The 20,949-nt window shown below is 47.1% G+C and overlaps 2 protein-coding genes across 2 annotated transcripts in view; one reads left to right on the top strand and one right to left on the bottom strand.

Moving 5' to 3' along the window:
* Nucleotides 1-5,359, top strand: part of Delta (neurogenic locus protein delta) — a 47,901-nt gene extending 42,542 nt beyond the window's left edge. Inside the window, exon 6 of the mRNA XM_076815589.1 lies at nt 142-5,359. Coding sequence (XP_076671704.1) covers nt 142-2,176 — 2,035 coding nt within the window. The 3' untranslated portion in view covers nt 2,177-5,359. The remainder of the gene's footprint in view (nt 1-141) is intronic.
* Nucleotides 5,360-6,025: 666 nt separating this feature from the next.
* The window catches only part of LOC143370453 (dehydrogenase/reductase SDR family member 7), a 109,741-nt gene continuing 94,817 nt past the window's right edge, over nt 6,026-20,949 (bottom strand). Inside the window, exon 8 of the transcript XR_013085621.1 lies at nt 6,026-6,046. The gene's annotated coding sequence lies outside the window, so the exon portion shown is untranslated. The remainder of the gene's footprint in view (nt 6,047-20,949) is intronic.

The raw sequence follows: 20,949 nt of genomic DNA, 5'->3' as shown, positions 1-20,949 counted from the left end.
AGAGAAATCCTCTCCCCCCGGCGCTTAGTAGAGACTTCCTCGTAGAAAGATCGATACCCCTTTCCTCCACTTTCACCGTACCCCGGCGATGTCCTCGGCGCAGCGTTCGCTAACGAGAAACATCCTCTCGGTCTGTTCCAGATGCCAGAACGGGTGGAAGGGCGCCTACTGCGACCAGTGCGTGAGATACCCGGGCTGCCTTCACGGTAGCTGCCAAAAGCCATGGGAGTGCCTGTGCGACGAGGGCTGGGGCGGCCTGTTCTGCAACCAGGACCTAAACTTCTGCACGAATCACAAGCCGTGCCGTAACGGCGGCACCTGCTTCAACACCGGCCAGGGCTCGTACACCTGCTCGTGCGCGTCAGGCTTCACGGGCACTGACTGCGAGACGCTGCTTTTGGACTGTCACTCGAAGCCGTGCCTGAACGGCGGCTCCTGCACCATGGAGCCGTCCTACGGCAATTCTAGCCATCTCCTGACGACCGGCTCGCACAGCGCCCCGAAAACCTCCGCGGACGCGGCGTCCTCGTCGGGCTCGAAGCAGCCACAGCGAGCCGCTTATCGTTGCACCTGTCCGCCCGGCTGGAGGGGCCGTCACTGCGAGATCAGCACCAGATCCTGTCGAGATTCACCTTGCCATCACGGGGCCAGCTGCGAGGACGACTCTCTGCGCGGCTACGTGTGCCACTGCCCGCCCGGCTACACCGGCAACGACTGCGAGTCCCAGCTAGACGAGTGCTCGCCGAATCCGTGCGCAAACGGGGCCACCTGCACAGACATCGTCAACGGCTTCCGTTGCTCCTGCCCGGCGGGATTCACCGGCGAGCGCTGCGAGACCAACATCGACGACTGCCAGGGCGACCCGTGCCTGAACGGCGGCACCTGCGTGGACCTAGTGAATCAGTTCCGTTGCCAGTGCGTACCAGGCTTCGTCGGCAGGCTGTGCCAGGACAAGGTCGACTACTGCCTAGCGAAACCGTGCGCAAACGGCGGCCGCTGCATCTCCGGGACGAACGACTATCGGTGCGCGTGCAAGCCCGGCTTCACCGGCAAGGACTGCAGCGTAGACGTGGACGAGTGCCGCAGCGGGCCGTGCAAGAACGGCGGCACCTGCCTGAACAGAGTGAACGGGTTCCTCTGCGAGTGTCCCGAGGGCTGGCACGGAGACACTTGCGCCGCAGAAGTCGGCAGCGGAACAGCAATCCTGCCGGCCGCAGCAGCAGCGGCCAGCTCTCCGTCCAACACCGCTGGGACAGCGGTACCACCGTCGGGCGCCAGTTACTGGTCAGGGAACCTATCCAAGCACGTGGCCTCCGCTGAACCCAGGGACGCGGGCTTGACCACCGAGCACGTGGTGGTGATAGCGACTCTCTCCACGGCGGTGCCAGCGTTCGTTTTGGTGGCTGCTGTCGCCGTGATGTGCATGAAGAGGCGGCAGAAGCGAGAGCAGGCGAAGGCAGACGAGGAGGCCAGGCTGCAGAACGAAAGGAACGCTGTGCACAGCAGCATGAGCAAGAGGAGCGGCGGAGTGATGGGCGGTGTGGGTGGCGGCTCTGGGGTTGGCTCGACCGGTGGTGCAGGCGTTGGCATCGGGAACGTTGGACTGCTAGGTAGTGGTGGCAGCGGGATGATCAGCGGTGGCGGCGGTGGCAGCGTGTGCACCCTGGGCACAGGGGACGCGCACATGATCAAGAACACCTGGACCGCGAACAAGAGCGTGAACAACGCTGCGTCCGCCAGACAGGACGACCTCGACTCGTCGTTTCAGACGGACGTCACGCTGGACAGCTCTTGCTCGGGTTACAAGCCGGAACCGGTGCTGCAGGACGGCCGAACGCGGACGACCAAGCAGCTGAACACAGAGGCGGCCGCGCACAGGGCGTCGCACCTCTTCCAGAAGGAGAAGGACTGCCTGGGCCTGGGCCTGGGCCTTGGTGTCGGTGTCCTGGAGAACGCCAAGAGGTCGTCGGTGTTCGCAGGGAACGCAGCGACGGACAGCTGTTGCGCGGCTGAGGCAGCGTTGCTCAAGAGGCCGCCGCAGACGATCACGGAGGGTGGCACCGGTCCACCGGGTAGCGGTGGCGGCGCAGGCGAAACCGGCTGTGGGGTGTACGTTATAGACGATCATTATAGGCACGACTCGTCGCTGGCGGCGACGCTCGCGACGGAAGTGTAGCTCGCTGATGTACCCTGGAGATGAGCCAGCCGCGACCGGTACGGACTCTTTTTGCACGGTTCCTTCCTCGTGATCGATAGCTTCTTGGTGGCTGCCGCGCGTTGAGTCGCGCACGAACTGCGCGCCCCCCTGCTCCGCGTGTGTTTACTCTCTCTCGCCGATCGTGCATCGCCCAGAGTGAAACGGACAGAGAACGAAACCCACCCTCCGCGAGGTTTTCTACCGGTACCGCGGACGACCACGCTTCTCTTCGCGACGATCCCTGCGCTCCACTCGCTCCCGTCGCGCACGGGGCACCTCGCGCGTGAGAACAGTTCTGTTGTTCGCTGGGATTCTTGTCAGAACTCGAGGAGGAAGAAGTTGACACGCGCGCGAACCATCCTCGCGGACGGGGCGAGGGGATAGAGAGCATTCCTTCGCGTGTCCTGGAGAACGAGGACGAACAGACTTTTACCTAGGAGCTTGATGGAAGGAGCAACGTATATATATATGTGTTTAATACATACATATATATATATGCACACACACGAGATGCTGTGGTGGCGGACGATGGCGGAATATCGTCGTCCGACCCGTTCTTAGGTATTAATATTATATTATATTATCATGCTCGGATGCGAAACTTTGTACAGAACTAATTTATTATTATTGTTATTTACTATTATTACTATTCGCTATTATTATTATAATTATTATTAATATTATTCTATCGTATCCCATTATCATTGTTCCGATAGTTCTCCTTCGTATCTCTTTTTTTTCTATTTTTTTTTTTTTTCTCGAATTGCGTGACTGATCTTCTCCCTCTCTCGCTCTCCGTGGATACGAGAGACGCCCGTGTTCCCGAGGACACTTACTTGTCCCGTGTACGTGTGTAGGTGTGCATGTGTCCGCTCGCGGACGATAGGATAATGCGTGTGCATGCGTCGAGTGTAGGAGCGCGTGGGTGTGAGTGTGTGTTCCCCCCTTGTGTATATACATACATATATATGTATATATATATATATATATATATATATATATATATATATATATTACGTACAATGTACATGTGCATGTGAGTTCGTCTCTCTTCGCGCGGGCAATTCTGAGAGAGGGTTACGAGTAACGACCAGAGGAGAGCGCTTGTATGTACGTACCGTTGCGTACATAGCTACGAGCGAGAAAGTTTACGGACGAATTAGGATTCAAACGATGTCGCCCCTTCGTCAGATTTTTTCCCCACCTTTCTTTTCGCCCCTTCGATTAACGCTGTTTTCCGTTGTACTTTTTTTTTTCTCCACGCACGACGAGATACATCGGCCCTCCCGTTTCTTTTCTTTTCCTTGTCGGCCATTGAGCCCCGGGACGCGAAACGAGAGCACCCGGGGAACAAAGCGATCTTTCGTCTCGAAGCGACTTCAGCGCCTAGGGGCGTTTCGATCTACACCCCCGGCACCATGGGATTCCCCATGCTCATGGCAACCCCTTCGTGCCGGGGTAGCTGAGCGCCCTAAATCGCGGCAAAAACCACCCTTCACCCCCGAGAGATCTTACACCGATGGCGACTTTAAAGGGACGGGAAGTCGAACGAAGTTCGAATTCCGTTCCTTTAAACGAAACAAGTACGCGGTCCGAAAGTCGCGAGATGTACCCTCGGGAGCCTCGAGTCGCGACCCCCATTTTTCTTTATCGCGGAATGCGGCTGAAATCGAAATTCGCAGAAATCTCCCCACACGCGTAATTCCCCATACGATCGAACCGGCGAACTCTTCGCAGCGACTCATTTTTGTAAAAAGCGTCTGGACGCGGAGAAAAGGAAAGCCCTCGGGGATTTTGTAGGATTTTATAATCGCTCCAGCTTGGAAGACTCTGCCGCGAGTATCGTAAATTATTTAATTGGATGTCCGAAGGTGCCGACGAACTTCACCGTGAGCTTCTGCTTCCGTGGTCCAGTAGGCTTACCAGGGACTTTCCTTTTCGCCGGCGTCCGGAACCCTTTCGTGATCTGCGCGCGAGCCTCCGTCGATGCGGCGCATCATTCAGTGAACCATCACTCGCGATATGTATAAACAGATAAATAAATGAATAAATAAATGAATATATAAATATATAGATAGAAGAATATATATAAAAAAAAGTATATATATATAAATATTATATATATGTAAATGAGAAACCGGCGTCGCCGTCGACGCGACGGGTTTATTCCATGTTTTCGTGGCCGAAGTCTGCGAGAAATCGTGTGATCAATTAAAATCTCTCCCTCGAGCGTGTTACAGTTCAATTCACTCGCGGCGCGTCTCCCGCACAGCCGAGCCTCGCTCGAGATCTCCACGCGACCCTTCCGTCGATCTGTGTCTCGGAGATCGCCGGAGGACCCTCTTCCCTTCGAAACGAAACAAATAGGTATTTTACGAACGGAGCGTTTAGCGAAGTTTTCTCGCCCACTTCGTCCTCGAAAGCGCGAACAAATGACGATTATTGTGTTGTTATCGCACGGTTGATGATAATTATTTATTTATATATGGATGATGCTGCTGAATAAAACGATTGATGACGACGACGAACGACGCTGCTGATTACGATGATGATAATGATCGATCGACACCGATACGCACCACGGCGCTACTTGTCCGATGATCAATTAACGCCGCTGGTGATAATTAATGCTGATAGTGATGATCGCGATTAATGTGTAAGAAACGTACGAATGACGATGTAACGAACAAAGATTCGATGATGATGTTCCTGTTAATAAATAATAATAATAATGATTAATTAAAATAAACGAAACGACTACAAACACTTTAGTCAGGTCGCACTTATTCTTTTCGGCTCTCTCGCTGGACGGCAGGAAACGGGGAAAATTCGACGGACCGCGAGAGAATTGCGGAGGGCGGAGCGCTTGTTGAAATTGTATTTAAAGAAAAGAAAGAAAGAGGAGAGTGAAAGAAGCAAGGCAGAGGGATAAAAAGAAGAGGGAAATGGATGAAAGAACGCGAAGTGTGTACGCCGGCAGGCAGCGTCGGCGACGTTGAATCCCGTGGATCGATTGATCGCCGTGCAATCGATCGTTTCACTGGCCGACGACGCTGAGCGGCTGGCTTTCGTCGACCCGTAAATTAAAGCGAAGCACGTACGTATAAACGATTATATTATATGGAATACAATGTGTAATAAAGCTGTTGTCATTTTTTTGTACTTACACTTGTTTCGACTCTGATTTCTCGACGCGGTTCGCGCGAGCACGCGAGACAATACCCCCGACCTCACCACCCCACCGTAGATCTCTTCGCCTTCCCCGATCAAGGAGCCTCTTCCGTTCCACCATCCCCCCAACCCTCTTTGCATTCGGGATCCGCTAAGAAAACTTTCCGCCCCCGTCCCTTCGTACTGTAGTCTCGTAACTTCTCCTTCCTCGCGGCGAACGGGAACGCGGGCCAACGACGTTCCCGTTCCTTCTTCATAGTGAGATAAAGTCGACGCGCGAAGAAAAGAGGAACGTATTTATATATAAAGAAATACAGTGTAAAGATTCCTAACGTGTCCCCGTGATTCGTCGTGTGTGTAAAAAGCTGGATGGATAATGTTATATAAATATATACATAGATGAAGATATAAATATATAAATATTGAATATACGTACACGGCAACATAGACGCGCATACACACGTTGCGGATCTGTATATTTCTAGCGGAGCTGTACAATGATCAGGATCTTACGACTATTGCGATTATTATTGCTATTTTTTATTATTGTCATTACGATTATTTTATTATTAATATTATTATCGTCAACGTGTACATAGGATGAATTGTCAAATATCAATGATGTCACGCGATACGACTGCGAGCGATTAATAATGATACATTAAAAGAACCAATCCTCTGTGTTGCATTTTGGACCCCTTCCTTCTCTTCGCGCGCCGGGCCACCGTCGTTCCGCGGCCGAATGGGACCTGTAAGAACCTCCCCCGGTCTGTTGTCGGGAACGATCGCGAGGAAACCTAGCTATTAGAAACCAGCCCGCGCCAGACCGCCACGAGGAAGCAGCGCGAGCGTAAGGGGGAGCTGAGCCCGCGTTCCAAGAGTTACGCAATGCACGATGAATCCTTAAAGGACGATCGCGAACGGGCTCGCTGTTTCCGCGGAGGGCCCCGCTTAGGAACGCGGAGCACGGATGCATCGCGGCAAAGTAGCCGCGAACGTGGACGTTCGCAGTGAGAGAGCAACCGTGGTCCGGGGCCCCGACGAAGGAAGTCGCATCTTCTCGGAAACGGCGTCAGATAGCACTGATAACCGGGCTTACGACGATTTTATATAACCGCGATCGACGGGCGTTTGCATTAGAATTCAGGGAATCACCGACGGCCTGCTGCTTGGAATAAAATCCACTCGACGACGGTGGCAACCTTGTTACGCACTATGGGAAACTGATAACCAGGCATGATCTGAATTTCAGATAGTGGATCAGCGTCTAGATCCATCGAGACGCGACTATTCACACCGTACCATCAAATTCACCGACATTCTTTAACGCTAGAACCACCGACAGTTCGCGCGAGCTACTTCTACCGAAACCAGTAGAAATGATTGGTGTTTAAGGGATCAGGCTGCTGTGAAGTCGTGAGAAATTTACATTTTTTACGATTTATTTTTTAGTAAACGGAATGCTAATGTAAATAACTTTTTGTCACCTTATTAATACACTTATTGACCGTGTACAAAAAATCTATTTTAAATTTTTAAGAGGTTTTTTAACAGAAATATCGCACTGATGTAAACGCCTTGAGAAAGCGATGTAATGATGGCGCAGATTATTCCGGGAGAACGACGCATTTGAAACAAAAAGTTCAAGGTGTGTTGTAATCATTATGAGCGTGGTTATCGACGGAAGGAGGATTATTTTTACTGATAAAAAATTAACAATATGGCGGAGGTTTGAAATTTCAGTGCCGAAATTGGTGAATTTTTCAATAATTGTAAAAGTATGTAAAAAGTATGAAATGGTTAATCAAAAAAGGTTTCCGTGGTCTCGGCCATAGCCACTGATGTGCTGAATGATGTGTAAAAATTGCAGATTGATTGGTCAAATAGTTCTTTTGCCATCACCTGCACCAGTCGAACAAACGTTGCTTTGAGATAATCGCGTTAAAAGTTTTAAAACAAATTAAAAAAAAATCTTTTAAACTTTTTTTGTATAAGAGTAGCTTAATAAATACCAAAAAGATTTATTGCATTATATGTTGTGTCTCTGGAGAAGAAAATCATTAAAAAGAGCTTAATTTTCCAAACCGTCACAGTGGACTAACCCCTTAAAAAATACGTAATTCTAGATAGGCAGTAAACATTCCAGAAACGTTTGAAAAGTTGTACAAAACGAGGAAACTGGGTAAATCGGGTTCGGTAAACAGATTGCGGGACCCTCTTACACTTTGTCAAGTATTGTCATTATTACTGGTATTGTTATAAGCAGCCATGATACAAAATAATTTTGATTTTGAATGAATAAAAGATATATAAAATTCATTATATTATTTCTTTAGTTATCGCTGCAAAAGTCATTGCATTATTGCGGAAAAAAGTGTAACACGAAGTAGGAATTTTAAAACGAAATTGTACAACCAGAAATTTTAACTGGCTGAATAGTTGCAGTGTTAACGGGTCTGGGCTAAAAATCTCGCGGGTATTTCCAAGTTTAATAAATTCAATAAGTAGTAACTGTCTAAACAGGTCTTGAAACACCGATAGGGAGATTCTCTCGGACCGTAAAGTACCGTATTAATAAGCGACTCGCATCGCGTGCAAACACTAGTATTCGATATTACCATTAAATCCTAATTACGCTCCGTTATTGATTTATTACAGCGTCGGTGGTGGCATTGGAGATACGCCCATATTCATCGAACCCTGATCAATATTTATAATAGCGTTATTAGATTCTACCGAAAGGGATGGTAATGGATAACAACGGCTAATTTCAAAATCCACATTCGATACGCTTAAAAATCGAACCTCGAGCGATCGAATGCTCGCAGCGCGCGAGACCGCTTCGCCGTCACGCTCAGCTTCCCGGCACCGCGTTGTCGAGAACGCGACTCCGCGGCGCAAGGCTTCGGAAGATATCGCGCACGTATAACCGATATATAAGCAGAAGCCCGGGAAGCTCGTGAAAGTCGTCGGGACCGAAGGTAAGATCGGCCGAGCAACCCACGACTCATCGTGTCGTTATATACGCGCAGGTTATTACCTGCAGCTTCTCCGCTGCAAACCCATTACGACTGCCATGTGGCATTCACAGCGACTATCCGCAATATTCGCATCTCTTGCCCCCCCCCTGGGACCTCAGCTCCGAGCCCCGTCAGCCAGCACCGTCAGATTCTTTCCCACCTTTCCCCTCCAGTTAATTAACATTTTTCCCTCGCGCATTTTTCGTCCACTCGTTTTCCTTTCGTGCCGTAACACTATAACACGCGTCGTGCATACGCCACTCAACGTACACAGCATATAAGAATAGAGGCCTAGTATTCCCGTGCGTCGCGCAGGCGCGCAGACCCCTGTCACGCCAATCAGCATTCTCGCAATCAGTCAAGTTTCCGTGTTCTGGATCGTCGGTCGATGCTATCGACCTTCCGTCGCCCGTCCTCGCAGATTTTAGAGGTTAGGTCGCGCCACTCGATCGAACGTTCCGCCGGAACGATACAGGGCTTATGGCGCCGTTCCAAGCAGCGATTTCTCGGTAAAGGGGACAGTAAATCAGTTTCGACGGGAGCGTATCTACACTCGGCCACACTTCCTGCGATTCTAACCTGCTCGATTCAATTCAAATCGCCGTATCACTGCAGGCTCGGCGATACGTTGCGGAGAACATCGCCGCGAATTTGTTGGCAGCAATTATCGATCAGATTTCGAGCGCGATGGAAGGAATCGAGCCGCGAAGGAATACGTCTGTCTGTCTGTCTGTGTGTAAATACGTGTCAAGCATACGGTTCGCTGGTGGTTTCCACCGTACGCAGCGGAATATCTCGTCGAATCTACGAAAGCAACGGGGCGAAAGTGTTGAATGGGGATCGGGCAGACGAAATCTGTCGCAATCGATCAGAGATAGGGGAGTGGAAGCAGGCCTGTCACGCTCCAACGGTCCCGAAATTCGCCCGCCGTTAAGACGCGGCGGTTTCACCCCAGGAAATTCGGCGCCTAGGCTGTTTACATCGACGATAATCGGACCCGACGAAATGGGAAATTGCTGGTGGTGAAGAGAGACGACGCTTGCGGCGGACGGTCAACCACATCGGAACAGGTAAGTGCTAAGACGTATACATTCCTTGATAATTGCTTCGATAGTCGTGCAGCGAAACGTCGCGGTTAATTTACCCAGTTAACTGGGGAAGACGAGTTAACGCGACGCGAAAGTTTAATAATTACACACGTAGAAACGAAGCAGACATGGCATTGCGTCATAGGTGGCTTTTGTAACGGGCGAGACGAGTTCAGCCGCCATTAGCCATTCGTAAGTACGTAGGACTCGTCCAGTCGAGCGATGATCTAGATTGGAGGTTAAGTTGGAAGTATAATTATCGACCAAAAAGATTCTTTGATTAACTCTCGGAAGACGAATGGTGGATATGATCGCGTAAGGCGAATGCAGGGTCAGTTTGACTCATAGCAACATTTCTATGGTGAAAAATTGAATATAAAATGAATTAATCCCACATAAGTAGGTAATCAAAAATTACATAAAAAAATATTTACGTACATTTGATACATAAAATAGTGTATTTCCTGTATGATTTTTTTTTATTATTGATAAACGGGGATAGGTCCCTATTAGTGTGCATAGCTGGTATTACAGTTCTGACGGACAAATCACAAGTTTTGTAGGTTAATGTGAACCGAGTTTCTAAAGCTGCTTATATTACATTTTCACAAATAATGTTACTGCAAATTAGGCACCTTATACTATACTTTGCCATTGCCGTCACAAATGTAACATCGCGATCGACTTTGTCAGAGTTGGATCAAAATGATCTGGCATTCGTTGTACGAGGGTTAAGGCTTGGAAGAACAGAAAAGAGGCTCTACTATATTTTCTTACCCAACGTTCGCGCAGTGAGCGATATCGTCAAGGGGTTATACCTAGTCAGGCGGCCGAACAGAGGCGAACGTTTGTGAATTTTTTTTGAAAAAGCGAAAGCATATATTCTTACAGAACTTTCTGCGCTTAAAAGAGCAACATTTGAAGAACATTTGGTAATTTTTACGTACAAAAATATTTACGTTTATAATAAAGTAACAGTCCACATCCAAGAAGCCTTTTTAAAAATTTGCTTTTGCGGTGAGCACTGCCATTCGCAACCAGATTACCTAAAATCAAAAAACCAAAAAAGATTTCGTTAGTATATTAATGTATCCTCGGGTTGACGGAGAGAATTTTCCGAAATATTAATTTAAAACAATCCTGATTTTGTCGTGAAAAAATCACGCGAGAAAAATCAGGATTTCAACTTTGAATAGCCGCCATTTTGTTTGAAATTAATATTTCGGAAAATTCTCTCCGTCAACCTGAGGATACATTAATATACTAACGAAATCTTTTTTGGTTTTTTGATTTTAGATAATCTGCTTCCGAATGGCAGTGCTCACCACAAGAGCAAATTTTTAAAAAGGCTTCTTGGATGTGGACTGTTACTTTATTACAAACGTAAATATTTTTCTACCAAAAAATTACCAAATGTTCATTAAATGGTGCTCCTTTAAGCGCAAAAAGTTTTGTAAGAATATACGCCTCCGCTTTTTAAAAACAATTCACACAACATTCGCCTTTTTTTCGGCCTCCTGACTGACCCCTTAAGGGACATTTTAACCACAAATGTGCCCCTGATTTGTACGTCGCGACCCGTGGAGGTCACATCCCAGGATCCCGCGCGCGCGCGCGCGCTCCAGCTCGCGCACACGCATGCGTCCGTCGACGCCGTGGTTTCAGCGAGACTTTCACTTGCCCTCCGGTTCGGTGTATCGGCGTGCAGAGTTTACCAGCCACGTGAGACGGCGTTAAGGATCTTCTTCCTTCTCCCCCTCTCATTTTCTGCGCTTGATCCGCTCCTTCCTCCCGGCCGCCCCGTTCGATCCTAACACCGACCGCAATGTAGCACAATCTCCGCGCCGTTCAATCGCACATGCCACCCTCGCAGCAGACCCACCAACTTTTTAATCGCATCCCTCGCGCTGGCATCCACGTCGACGGCAGTTTCCCCGGCGAATAAGTAAGCGCGGCATTAAGTCGAGCCGCGGCAGCCTTAATTACAGCATCGCGGCGGGGCCGGGGAATTTTGTATCGAATAAGGATATCATAAAGTCCCGTTACCCGGGGCTAATTGTAACTTATCGTTAACGGAAAGATGGAAAAAGCGGGGCAGTTAAGGTTGCGCGCACGGTGGCTTTTAAGTAAATTGAATAAAGCCCCCGAGCCTTAAATCTCGATTAAACGCGCCAAAAGCATCGCCGAGCGTTTCCTGCCGGGGGCCCGCTTCGGGGCCGCGACGTTGCACCTCGATGCACCGGGTCAAACGAGAGAGCATTCGGCGGGCAGCGAAAGAGGACAGCTCTCTCGGCGCGGCGCGGCGCGGCGCGCGGGCTGCCCGCGCGAGGGGGATGCGCGGCGAGGCGGTTCCGGCGAAAAAAAATTAATTGGGCGGATGTAATCCGATCGATTCCCACGAATCGACTGTGCACACCGCGCCGGGCCGCTTTTATACGTACGCGCCGCGATACGGTGCGTGTACACACGGTGCACAGCCATGAATCGATCCGGTCCATTATCGTGGATAACCGGTGCACTGGGCCGACTCTATACGGCTCTGTCGGTTCTTTTCAGAAACCCACCGATTTATACGTCTTTCCGATGGCCAACGGACATCCGCGCCCCTCGGAATTTCTCTCTCGCGTACGCTGGAATTAGGGAGCGGTCTTCGCCGTCCACGATCCTTTTTCCAGCCATTTATTCCACTCTGTTCGTAATAATATCGCGCTAGTCAGCGAATCGTTACTCGAATCTGTCCTCCCGCTCGGCATGCTCGTTGCGCCGGCCTCTGTCGCCGAGGAATACCGCGTCAGGGTGGACACGAAGATGTGGATTCCACGGGAACCAACGGATCGTGGATAATGATTGTTAGAATATAATGGTTATTTATTCAAGAAAATAAAAGTTACACGGTCGAACGACAGTATAATAATAATAATAAGAACTGTATAAAACTTAAGCTAAAAGTAATAGAAAGAATACTGTCTTTAGCGCGATACAAGTTATCCGTTCAGAGGGTTTTCTCTAGAGATCCCTATTTCACGTGTATTTAAATACACGTGTACACGTGTATTAAACGTATCCGTACCTCAATCCGTGTATCTTTTAGTACACGGGTACCCGTGCACTATTTCACGTGTATTTAAATACACGTGAATTTAGATACACGTGTATTTATAAATACACGTATATTAACGTATCCGTATTTTGATTCGTCTGATCTTTAATATCTATAGATATCCCAGAACTCTGCGGGATTGCGAAATTCATAAAAGAATTAGTGTATTTAAATATATTTACTAGAATAATATGCGGAAAGTATGGTTTTACAAATTTTCAGATTGCAACTAATAACACAATTATAAAATTAACAAGATTTATTTAATCGATTACCTATTTTGATACAAAAAATTAAGGCATTACTGGTAATAAGCGAGCTTCTTTTTAGACGCAACGATAATCCTTAAAATTGAAAAACATCACTCGGTTTTATTACGCTTATTGCTTAAGTGACCGCCATTGCCCATTCTCCCGTAGTTAATGCCCAATTCTGATCAAAATAAACAAATACGTTGATACACGTGTATTTAAATACACGCGAAATAGTGCACGGGTACCCGTGTATTAAAAGCTATACGGATCGAGGTACGGATATATGTAATACACGTGTACCCGTGTACACGTGTCTTTTTGCTACACGTACCATACCGTGGTCTCTAGTTCTCTCGGACTGAGAAGCGCAGGGGTCGAGAAGACCGTTTTCCCCTCTTTTGGGTCCCCTGTAGCGAAAGAAAGGAAACTCATAAGTTACCGGGTCCTTAAAGTCCCTGACACTCTGACTCTAGGAACAGTCTATCGTTGTACACGTTCCAGCAATGATTTTGCGCGCCGTGCAAGTAGGTGGCTGCTTGTTTCTTCGGGCGATTTTATGGTGCCGGTGGATGGCTCTGGACTCCTCCCGGGGGTTGTACAGGAAATCCGTTGCAGTTGCTCGATATAGGCTTAAATGCCACGCGGCTGCACAGCCTAAATCGTCCGATCACTTTCCCATTTCTAAGCCGACGATGCGAGCCGAGCATCGATTCGACCCTAATAACCGGAATAATTCCAGCCACCTCGTGAAAGCGATCGCCTAATGCTCCCATTTATCGCTGCTCCGGTCCCCTCCTCCTCCTCTTTCCCTCGAAGCTCTTTTACCGGAGAATATCGATGCACCGCGACGGACGTGCAGCGAAGTTCTTCGCACAGGGTGTCCCGGGAATAAGCGAGGACGCTGAAGAGCTGTCGGAGCCGCGGGGTTTACGAAATTTGCTGGCGTTCGCGGGATAAATGGTAGCCAGCCGCGGCGCGCGTCTCGCCGCGAACGCTCACGTGGCGCCAATACGAGCTTCGCGGGCTTAATTATAGTCGGTCGATTAGAATGCACCGGCAGGAGAGCCGTCGCGGTCGCTCGGGGTACAAGTGCAACGGTGCACCTTTCCTTTTGCGCTCGCGCGCCTCTCGCTTCGCCTCTACCGACGCAGCCTTTTGCATTTTGCGAGCCGAGCGGCGATGGGCCCTTCCACTACCAACTATTTTCTTTAATTCATTCTATGAAATCTCTACTATTATCTACCGCAACTCATTCGAACTTTTATTTGTTATTATTATTATTGTTGTTGTTATTCGTATTTATTACTTGGTAAATATACAAAGAACAGTAATAGATACATAAAGAATAGCGAAGTAAAAGGCGAGGCTGCAGTACGATACTGTTAGAAGCCTAACCGTAACTAAATATCTAAAACTAAAGCTCGGAAAGAAAGGAAAAAGAGACTAATTTATGAGAGAAATATTTTATTACGTATTAAGATGGAAAAGCGCAAACGTAAATGAACGGACATGGACGAGGCAAGGAAAAGAAAGAATATAGAGGTGAGTTAGGGGAACAGTGTAGAAATATATGTATATCGTTGAGTTTTACGTTTAGAAACTCAACGATTAATAGCGATTATTCAGCGATAAATTCAGCGATTTTCAGGAATTTATTGCGACAGACATAGCTGTAGTAATGGAATAAAAGTTTCTTCTGTTTATTAAACTACATTTCTACGGTAAATAAAATATATAAAAGTAATAAAATTATTGCTTTTAAAATGCTTTTGAAAGCGGTTTTGAGGACATGGTTTAAAAATTCGTGCCTCACTCGTGAAGGCGATTTCAGCTGTTAGACTTATCTGAGCAAAAATCCAAGCAGATTCTTGATCGGTATGTCTGTCGCTATCGCTCGGACTGTAATTAGTGATTTACCTTAAGAATTAGCAAAATGGCGGGCAAAATGCAAGAAAAATGTTTTTTCGCCTTTTTTCTTTTGCTATTTCCGATTGTAAAAGTAGATTAGACTCGGTGAAAATACTTGGTCGCAGTCCCTGCGACGGTCACAGGTGTGCAGAATAAGCAGTCAAATTTATACAGCAATCGGTTCGATAGATTTTGAGGGATTTTATCTTCAAGATGTGGAGAAATGACGTTTCGAATAAAACACGCGTTCAGTTTTCATCTATAGAGGCTGAGCCTCTGCGCTCCCTACAAAATGCCTCTGTAGAAGCTAAAATAATCGGAATTTATCCATGAGAATTTAACAGTACATTCTTGAGGATGTGTGCTTTCGAAAAATGTTTAAGAAAGGAATCAATTTTTTCAACCCGTCTAACCGAAATGACCCCTTAAAATAGGGGCCGTCCTTAAATTACGTAAATATAAGTTTAGCGATTTCTTACCCCCTCCCTCCCCCAGTATAAGAATTCGTAAGATTTCATATCGAAACCCCCTTCTTACGTAATATTTTTTACATCGAATTTTTTAAGTTATTAAAATTCTTTTAAAGGTTTATATAATTCATTTAACTCGCTTACGGGAAATTTAAATTAAAACAAGTTTTCTGGAACATTAATGTTAGAATTTGTATTTATTGAAAATTAGGTTAAATATATTACGTAAGACGTTACCCGACTCCCCCTTGTAAGAAAACGTAAGAAATTCGCGACTCCCTCCCCCCAAGGTCTTACATAATTTAAGAACAACCCCTTATCGAAACCACATTACCATAAACTGAGGAAACATTAACATGTTTTGGGGACATTTCGCTATAGAATATAAAAATTAACATTTTCACTCTAAGTACCCTATCACAACATTGCACCCTTTCTGATTGCACTACAACTATCAGAATGCGGAAAATTTGTATCTTCTTACTCCTTTAATACGTGTCAATCAGCTGCCAATATTCCTCCCAGCTTACGGCCCTTCTCCTCCAAATCAATCACAATCCCTGAACCAAGAACAAAATGATTCCCATCGTCATTAGACTCCAGTCACGTTGGTTGAATGATCAGTATCGCTGATGGAACAAGTGTCGAAGCCCGCCGGCCAGTTCCGGCAACGTTAACGATTCCTTCGCGTCCAGGACGATCCTATTCTCCCTCCGCTCGCTCGCTCGCCCGCTCCCCATTCCGCTCGATTCTTTCTGACATTTGGAGCTCCCCGGTTTCTACACACCTTCGCACGCAGGCATGCAAGAGAGCCCCGCGCCTCCTACACCTTCTCCAGCGAGCCGCATGCCCTCCCCTTTCGTGTCGTACGTTTAAGTGATCGAACCTTAACGGTCTACCGGCGCCGCGGACGGCTTTACCTAGATTCTAAGCGTACGTACGGGTACGCTTCGATGGGCGAAGGGAGATAGAGAGACTGGCCGGCCGGGGCGGAGGGCGAGCGGGGAGGGGAAGATAGGATACTACCGGCAGGGGTCAACTCACCGAGACCCCGCGCCGCGTTCTTTTCGTCGACAGGATGTGCGCGCACGCGGTTGATATCCTTTGACCCCACCGGTACCTGGAAACCAGAATTTCGATTCGATTTTTGCCGCGCGGCAAACGCCGCGGCGTTACGCGCGATACTCGCGGGCGCGGGCTCTCTCGTCTTCTCCTGGAAACTCGTTTACTGGGTACACACCGCGGATCTTCCTCGATAGTACAGGACACCGAAGCTCTGCAACTTGTGAATTTTGGAATCTAAACGGGGGGCGTTTGGGAAATTAGTTGTGGGAGGATGGAAAGTGGAAGCTGCATGTCTCTGGGCTTTGTATTAGGAGCGAAGGGTTTTCAGGAATTCTCTGGATGATGCGGCTTGATCGAAGGTGGGGACTGACAAGTAGATGGAAATTCAAAGTTTCCGTAGCGCCCGAGTACAATTAGGTAGGGGAGACCGGGGCTGGGTGATACGTTTTTCAGTTTTCAATGTTTTTCGTTGGTGTTTGAATTAATTACTTGATAACAAATATGCTGAAATATACTTTCATCCTTCCTCTTTAATATATTGTAAATGAAAAGTTGAGAGGATACATGCAAAATGAGTGAAAAAATGTTATTCGGACGAAGGTAAAATATATCAATTTAACCCACTGCGGGGCTAGTTGATACGTTATTCTGTTTCAATTTTTTTTAGTCTTTTTTCGAATTAATTACTTAATAACAAATATGCCAAAATATACTTTGGTCCTTCCTCTTTAATATATAGTAAACGAAAACTTTAGTAAATACGTACAGAATGAATGAAAAAAAGTTATTTGAACGAAGGTAAAATATATCAATTTACCCCACTGCGGGGCTAGTTAATATGTTATTCTGTTTCAATTTTTTTCATTTCTTATTCGAATTAATTACTAAATAACAAATATGCCAAAATATACTTTGGTCCTTCCTCTTTAATATACAGTAAGCGAAAACTTTAGTAAATACGTACAAAATGAATGAAAAATTGTTATTTGGGCGAAGGTAAAATATATCAATTTACCCCACTGCGGGGCTAGTTGATACGTTATTCTGTTTCAATTTTTTTCATTTCTTATTCGAATTAATTACTTAATAACAAATATGCCAAAACATAATCAACTGGCCCCGGTCTCCCCTACTTGCTACAAATAATAGTAAAACAATCTTCGCCAAATTCAGACAATTTCCGCGGCAGATTCGCAGATGCCCTGGTAGATCTGAGTCTGTGGGGATCGGCGGATGAAGAGGATAAAGAGAGTGGAGGGAGATATAGAAATTACGTGGCCAGGCGATGCTCAGGTCGAATTGCTTTCTATTATCGATCCCCACGGGATCTTCCGATAATCTAATCTAATAGATTCGACCGATGGAAATTGTTTACGAGCTGGTGAACGTAATTTATGGCCCCGGAGTTCGCGTTGCCGTGCGCGCTGCCGCCGAGTGCAATGCATCCCGGTGTATAATTTAGATTGTCTTTAGCGTGGGGTTTTTTTGTTTGCGCGCCGCGGAACACTGTCACGGGGGATTACTGTACGGGGTCAAGTATAGCGGATGCTCGTGGATTTTTGCGCGGAGGGGATGCGTGTACGCGGGGCATGCAGGTGATATCCTTTGACCTTACCGGTACTGAACAGGCTCTAATGCGGGCTCGAGTTTGGGTTCAGTCTTGCCACGGCGGCGGAGGCTCTATGCAGCCTGTGCCTGCACATTTTCCAACTGTTATTCTAACGCTATCCTCGAACACGATTCCAATTAAGTGGAACCGAACGATGACTCTCCTCTACCGTTGCCTATCGGGGAACGGCTGATAGGCAGGGAAACAGAGATAGATAATCGAGGAACAGAAGAAACGTAATTGAAGACCCCTTGTAGAAAAAGCACTGTAAGTGCCGAAATTAAAAACAGATTTCTTTCGATCGGAAAGTCTTCTACGCAGGGTAAACCAACCAGTAATTGACAAAATACCATTAGGCAAAGAAATGTCAATTATAAATTTAAATATTATAATATGTTTATAAATCGAGCGCAGTTGCAATTTTAATATCCTATATTTTTAGTCACGCGTATTAAGCGAACATTAATAAGTGCAATTCTTATTAAAAGTACGCGGTCATTTACTGGGCTTCTACACGTTTTGCATTTTATAATCGTTTTTTTTTTAAATTACGATAAGAATAAGTAATTGTTTTTATAGAAATTTCAAGGAAAATAAATTTAAATGCAATTTCAACAGTTGTTTTGTTGTTATACATAAATATAGTCAAGTATTAATCTCAAAGGTCCATAGATTCAGCAATTCGGTCATTCACTGGTTGGGTTACTCTAGCACTGGTACCTAATACTATAGTATACGCAGAACAGGAGTGTCACGTACGAAAATTTTTCCGCCCGTCAATGTTTTACAGGCGATATCGTTAACATTTATACATTAATCTAAAAATGGCATTAAGCACTCGCAGCGTTTTATTTCTCGCCAACGCGACTTGTTCCCGTTAATCTCTCATACTCGTAGAGATACGTAAAGTTACGAGTTCATTCTTACGAAATTCCACGTTAATTTTTAATCTTATCTCAAAACAATTCTGCAGTGATTAATTTTCTATTCATTTGCCCCCTGTTAAAAACTGCCTGGTACGTCTGCATTCCGCTAAATATTATTTATACATTTTTCACACGCGCGGATAAAAAAGGTTCGCCACCCGTGGCGTTGAATTTGAGTTCTGACTCTTCCATTATTATACGTACCTGCAAACGAAGGTAAGAAACTCGACGACTATTTACTCGGAGAAGTCATTTATTATATCCGCAATCGAGGGCGAGAACCGAAGAGAAACGTTGCACGAGAGGTTCGCAAAGAGGTGGACACAATGTTGCAGGAGAGTCGCCTGTTTAAGGCGACGGTAATTTAAGGTTGAGTATTCTCCGCGGAATTTTAAGAGAGACGCTTATTCCGATGGGAGTTCGCAGCGTCGACGACAATGACGAATGCAATTTATTCAGCGGGCGACGTGCGTTGCCACGTAAAGGGGAGCGAAGATGAAGAGAGGAGAGGATCCTCTCGTCTGGATGCAGCGATGCAGCGATGCAAAGGGATACGATGCAACAAGGTACGGCACGGTACGGCACGGTACGTTCACCAATGACCGAGTGGCACGGATCTTCTTCCATCCTTTCCTCTCTTCTCTCATCTCCGCGCCCGCGCAAACACTCGCCGCCGCTGACGGGTCTGTGCGAATGCATGCGCGACCGTGTGCACTTAGATGCACCGCGAACCTATCTCCCTTCGAATGCGCGGCTTGAATATTTCCAGCGGCTCTCTTTGCCGGTATTAATAGTCCTTACTTTGAGGATGATATCAGAGCGGTTGCCGGTGAATGATTTTCACAGGCTAAGCCAGGAGTCATCGACGTCTTTAATTCCGCTCGGTTGCCCGGCCGATCGATGGGGATTAAAAATAATTCCGTCTTGTCCCGTTTCGTCCGACGTTCCATTATTATTAGCGGCCGAGTGCCTGTAGTCGGACGATAGGGAAACCTAGCTTCTGGCTTTCAACTTACAAATCTCTGAACTTCTACCTTCCTACCGGCAAACGCACGCGTCCAGCCTTCCAATTTTCAATCTTAATCTAATTGCCAGAGTCACCCCGCCCTCGATCGAAGCCGCGCCGATAAATCGCATCATCCAGAATTCCGAAAAATCCTTCGATTCGAATGAAAGCACGAGGTCGCGCGGATCCCACACGCCCGGCGACTTGACTCACCAGTCAATCAAGGCGCATTAATAGTATTAATACATCATCGACTGCCGCGGTGCATTCAGTGATTCACGGTTCTCGGTAGAAGCCCGTGATCCTCCCGGCCCGACCGTGGCCGGCGAACTCGCGGGGAGAAATTGCCATTCCGACGTAATCGGGCGGCTTCTGTTACGAAAAAAACCATCGGCCCGTGTTATCGCGACGGCTCGTCCGTTACGAGGCACCTTCGCGACGACGAATGGGAAACCAACGCGTAATTAGAAAGTACAAGGAGCCTCCGATCACGGGGAATGCGGCGTAACGCAATGCAAGTGGAATTCCGTTTGATTTCCGCGGCCGGCCTACCTGAAAACCGAGCAGCAGCCAACCTGCTCCCTCCGCTGTCCCTTGCGAGCCCTGCTAAGTTCCGGTACCTTCCACTTACCCCGAATTTACACTGGTAGATCATCCCCAAGGAATTCCGCAATGAAACACCGTGCGTATGCACCGAGTGCTCCTCGTTGCGTCGACCATCACGTTTTGATAATTAACGCCAGTTGTCTGGATCTGCCGCCAGCCATCGATCAAAGTCCCCGGGGATGTTTCCGTTAGCCAGCCGGCGAAGTCACTTCTCGCCGGTGCGCCTTCGATAACGTCGAACGGGCAAAAGTACAGGCTGCGTATCGCGAACGTGGCCGGGCGCAGGGCTGGGGAAAATTTCGAATAGTTTCAGACGGAATACTGCAGACTGAAATATTTCCATAAGCAAATACTATTTGAAAATATTATTTCATTTAATGCTTAAATCGTGAGTGAATACTGTTTATTATTTATATTCAGATTCGCAAATAGGAAATAGGGGGACGAAAATAGCAGGTAGAAATTTCGAAACCAAACAACTCTGTTAAACGTCGCTCGCTACCTTTTTAAAATTACACATATTCGGGAG

This window comes from Andrena cerasifolii, chromosome 6, assembly GCF_050908995.1.
Source record: "Andrena cerasifolii isolate SP2316 chromosome 6, iyAndCera1_principal, whole genome shotgun sequence".
In the NCBI taxonomy this organism is placed as follows: Eukaryota; Metazoa; Arthropoda; class Insecta; order Hymenoptera; family Andrenidae; genus Andrena; species Andrena cerasifolii.
Note: the sequence above shows the minus strand (reverse complement) of the source record. Positions and strands in the feature narration are given on the sequence as shown.